The sequence below is a fragment of the Dasypus novemcinctus genome, chromosome 12, assembly GCF_030445035.2.
Source record: "Dasypus novemcinctus isolate mDasNov1 chromosome 12, mDasNov1.1.hap2, whole genome shotgun sequence".
NCBI lineage: Eukaryota > Metazoa > Chordata > Mammalia > Cingulata > Dasypodidae > Dasypus > Dasypus novemcinctus.
The window spans coordinates 28,871,417-28,875,809 of NC_080684.1; the positions used below are offsets into that span (position 1 = coordinate 28,871,417).

The 4,393-nt window shown below is 46.0% G+C and overlaps 1 protein-coding gene across 1 annotated transcript; it reads right to left on the reverse strand.

The window, feature by feature from the left end:
• Nucleotides 1-1,733: 1,733 nt before the first annotated feature.
• LOC131280740 (uncharacterized) lies at nt 1,734-4,142 on the reverse strand. The gene is made up of 2 exons (XM_058309223.1): nt 4,062-4,142; nt 1,734-2,954 (listed from the first exon to the last, which is right to left on the reverse strand). Exons 1-2 carry the CDS (start codon nt 4,095-4,097, stop codon nt 2,211-2,213), a joined length of 780 nt encoding a protein of 259 aa, XP_058165206.1. The 5' UTR covers nt 4,098-4,142; the 3' UTR covers nt 1,734-2,210.
• Between the last annotated feature and the right edge of the window lie 251 nt (nt 4,143-4,393).

Genomic DNA, 4,393 nt, shown 5'->3' on the forward strand with positions numbered 1-4,393 from the left:
TCTTCATTCTCTTTCCTCAATTTCCACCATACCCACATTTTTCCTCACTCTGCCACATTTTTCCTTGGGCAATGTGAACATTCCCAGTATGAATGACTGAGTAATTCCTTTACCTGCAATAAAGCCATCAAGCCATATCCTGGCAAAGACTTGATAGGGATGGAATTCCCCTCCAGATAGCGTACACCCAATGGGTGATATCATTGCCCAGTTCAAACATCCCCTAAGCCAGGGGTTCCATGGACCACTTTGCCAGTCAGGGGAAAACCGCAGACCCCTTACTAAGTGCACACTATACAGTGTTTTAATATATCACATCTGCACCTACACATCCCCAAAATACTTTTTTTAATTTAAATTGAAACTCACTGCCCTAAGCAAATAGTCTGTTCTTCAACTTTACCCCATCCATCCCAGAGCTCATATACACCCCACCCCCCCACCAAATCAGTATATATTTTGTGAAATGATAAAAGCCACAACTTTCCAGAAAGTGTTCCCATCCCTGAACTCCTCTACAGCTGGGTTGGCTTGTGCTGAGGGGACAGTGGGGACACCTGACCCAGGCCTGAGGTGAGTTTTCATATTTCCACTTCTGAATCCAGTTCTCATGGTATGGCTGTAAACAAACCTGTGAACCACTTGAATATGTGAAGAGATGTCTTGCCCAAGCTTATAAATAGCACCTTCTCTTCTCAACCCAATTTGAAAGGCTCATTCCTCTGAACCACTCCCTTCTATCACATACCCTTTCATTTGTAGGAAAAAAGAACAGAGAAAGGAAATTTCTCTGTGTGTCCCCACAAACCCACTACCTAGGGCTACTGTGTCCAGCAGTCAATAGCCAAGGTCACCACACCTGTGTGTGCAGTCATCACCATTCATGGACCTGCCTGCCCAGACTCTGGGCTTGAGAGGGGTTACATGATCATTGAACTTTTCATTGGGGCTGAGAGGAAAACAAGTCCCACAGTAGACTCCCTGACTGTTCCCTGTGTACACACATAGATACAATAGCTCTAGAGTGTGTTCAGGGGTAGAAGAATTACAAGTGGTGGAATGTTCTCCATTTCATTAAGGCTAAACAAAAAAAAGTGGAAAGCAGGGCCCATGTCCCCCATCTTCACCAGAAAAGAAAGGAGGCTTGGGTGAAGGTGTCTTCTCTTCTCACAATAAATTGATAGACATAGATTACTTCCACCCTTCTGAACTTAGCACTGAGGCAGCCCCAGACTTCCCCTTCTCACATTGGAGATATGTGATGCTGCAGGTCTCCCATCCTTCCTAGATGGCAATTTCTGTTTCTAGTAAACCTGTGTATCCCCATCCATCCCATCCTTCTCAAGAATGGGAGGATAGGAAGGAACTTCCTGAGGCAGGACTGGGATTGGAATCTATGAATTTCATAGATTCATAGAAATTTTAATGGATGCTTTTTGAAATTTTTAAAATGAAAAGGTAAGGAAAACATATTTTAAATGTAAGATATCTGAGCACATGAAAATGAACTGCTTAGTGGCAGTGGAGGTGCAATGTAAGTATTAAATGCCCTCTATGAACACGGGCTTCTTTTAGAGGCCAAAACAGGCACCTAATAGGTGTTAAAACTACCACTTTATTTAAGCTCAAGCTATTGGCATACCCTAAACCTCAACCCAAATGTGGCAGAGACAGACATGACACTCTTATTTGAACAAAGAAATATATTTTTAGAGATTTTTTTTTAAGTTAGAAAGAACAAAATGTGGTATCTGGCTGGGGGCAGGGAAAAAGATTTATGATTTGGTGGGGGAGACACAGGACATGAAGCATAGCAGGGGGAAGTGGTGACAGTGGTCTTGGGGACCTTGCACTCTTGGTACATGCTGGTGGGCCCTGATGGGAGTCATCAACTCCATGGGTGGAATGGTGGGACTACGGCTTGGATGCAGTTGCTGGGAGACTAACACTGACCTAGCTGATTTCGATGCAGCTTGGTGGCTATTTCTTTTTCTCCCTAGACAAATCCACAGTAGCATATGGCTAATACTCTTCCGATGTTTGCTTTCTTGAGGTCCCTGTCCCTTTTGGGGCAAGAACTGGGGCATCACACTCTCTGTTGATCCCACATCCTGAGAAGCATCATCCATCATCTCTATTCCAAGAGAGGGCCCTGACCCTGACTCTCTTTCTGGGTATTCTCCCAATGGGAAATCCTCGGGGTCCTCTTTTCATGTATTTAGGTTTAAACTGGCATCTTCGACCATCCAAGAGGTCTTAACCTTAGAATCCCTTTGCTCCTGCAGGCCCAGGTTGCTCCCTCTGTCCTCTAGCGGGATAGAGGGGTCCTGGGAATTGGCCATGTCTCCCCTACACACATTTGGGAACCAGGCCTCATAGTCCTCAGAAGACAAACTAGGTGAATTAGGGAACCCTTCAGCAGCACAGCAAGGAGGAGACTGGCTCTGTGGCTCTCTCTCCAGTTGGAGCTTTGGCTCTCTATCAGGATAAACTTTCAGAAGTGATTTCTCTACATCCTGCTTCCCCATTAGGTTCAGTATTGTGGGGCATTCACCAGGTGATATATTCCTTATATTGAACAATTCATTGATAAATTGGGAATCTGCAAAATCACTGGCCCATGGGGAATCTCCTGATTTGGGTCTTGAGACAATGGTCTCCCCAGCCTTGATGGTTTCCTCATACAACTGCTCTGGTTGATCGCCAGTGCTCAGGAAGGGAGGGGGCCCTGGGAAGTCCCCATCAATATCAGGTAAATCTACAGTTTTTTCAGAATTGAGTCCACATTTCCATCTGCATTGTTTTGGAAATATTTCTTCCTCCTTTTCTTCCTCCAACACCATCTGGACATCCACTCTCCTTGTTCTATCAAGGGGCTCCTCAAGAAAATGCTGAAGTCCAAAGAAGCCACTTGATGCCCTATGACAGCATTCATGGTATGCCCGGGGTAAGGCCTGTGAAAGATGAAGAGAAAGACACACTTTATGGAGAACAGTGTGGGAAGGTGGAAAAGGCAAGCTCTTGTCAGCTAACTGCCTCCAGGAGAAGGCTGAAATGAACAAGCCTGACACCCCCAGGCCTGATATTGTTAGAACAGAAGACTCTAACCCAAAGGGACACTGTGGAGATGAGCTCTCTGGGCCAGTGTTCGATAGAAAAGGAGGCAAGTCAGAATGAGTCAGCATAAGGTGCATATGTGGTATTGGAGTGGAAGAGCAAGTGGTGGAGCATGGCAGGTGAGTGATTCGTGGGATTCATGGGATGGCTGACTTGGGGGAGAGAGTGATATCCTGAGATTGTGGGTGCAGGTAAGGACATCCCTCTCTTGACTCTGAACTGACCCAGAAAGAATGAGGGGCTGGGACCCAGTACTTACTGTCCTTTCTTAGATAAATTGCAGACCTTCATTTTTCATAAACTATATGACTTTCTACCTAGAATGCAAAAAACTGTGTTCCTTTCTTTTTATTCTTTTAAGGGGGTCAAAACGTTTTCTAATTTCCCTTCTTTGAAAATCTCAAAGAAATACTTTATGCACATGATCCTCTATTGATACTGCAGTCAGTGCTCTGTGCTAAGGACAGTGTAATCTCCAATCTTTGGGTGCCTGGGGCCCTTGCAGGATTCTGATCCAAGGCCAGAACTTGTGCTTAGCATCTGACCAGAGGCCTTCCGAGGCTCAGTCTCACTCTCCAGGTCAGTTTCACCCAGAGATGCCAGACTTGGGAAGGAGAATGATGAATAATTATCATAGCACCTGTTTGATGCTGACATTAAGAGACATTTCTCCCCCAAACATTTCCTATATTCTCTTAATAACCCAGCCCAGGGACCCTGAGTCACAGCACTTGAAATTTGCCCTGGTGTCCTCTGCCACCCCCAAGGAGACAAGAGTGTGGATAGAAGCCTCTCTGCTGCCTCACCCTGTTTCCCTAAAGAAAGGTTTTCATCTTTCCTTAGAGGGTCCATCTCTGTGGAAACATAAATGATTTAGTGAAGTGGAAGGAGAAGAGAAAGCAAGAGTCCATCTATGATGGGGGTTGGATCTGGGATTCCCTTACCTCATCTCTGTCCCCATCTTCCTCAAATGGATTCATCTGAAGTAAGAACAGAAGTAGGAAGAGCAATAACCCACACAGTAAGAACACATTGTATACAACCACACATGCGGAAGTACTTGTGCTCGTCCATGGGGCACCATGGCTTCTCAGGAAGTAGAGATCTGTCTCCATCTTCCCCAGCGCACACCTGCCTCAGGCAGCACTGAGTACTGAACGCTGAGCCAGAGTTGCCTGAAGATACAGGCCTGCATCACAGAGCCACGGAACACTCAGAGAGGGTGGGGGAGGGGCAGAGGGAGGGGGCCAGGGCCCCTCCCCCACCTTAAAGACCC

What these genes read in the sequence shown, in the direction of transcription:
- LOC131280740 (XM_058309223.1), bottom strand. Translation starts at nt 4,097, where the DNA reads ATGAATCCATTTGAGGAAGATGGGGACAGAGATGAG. An exon ending in AAGATGGGGACAGAGATGAG is followed by an intron (nt 2,955 to 4,061) that starts GTAAGGGAATCC and finishes CATCTTTCACAG; the next exon opens with GCCTTACCCCGGGCATACCA.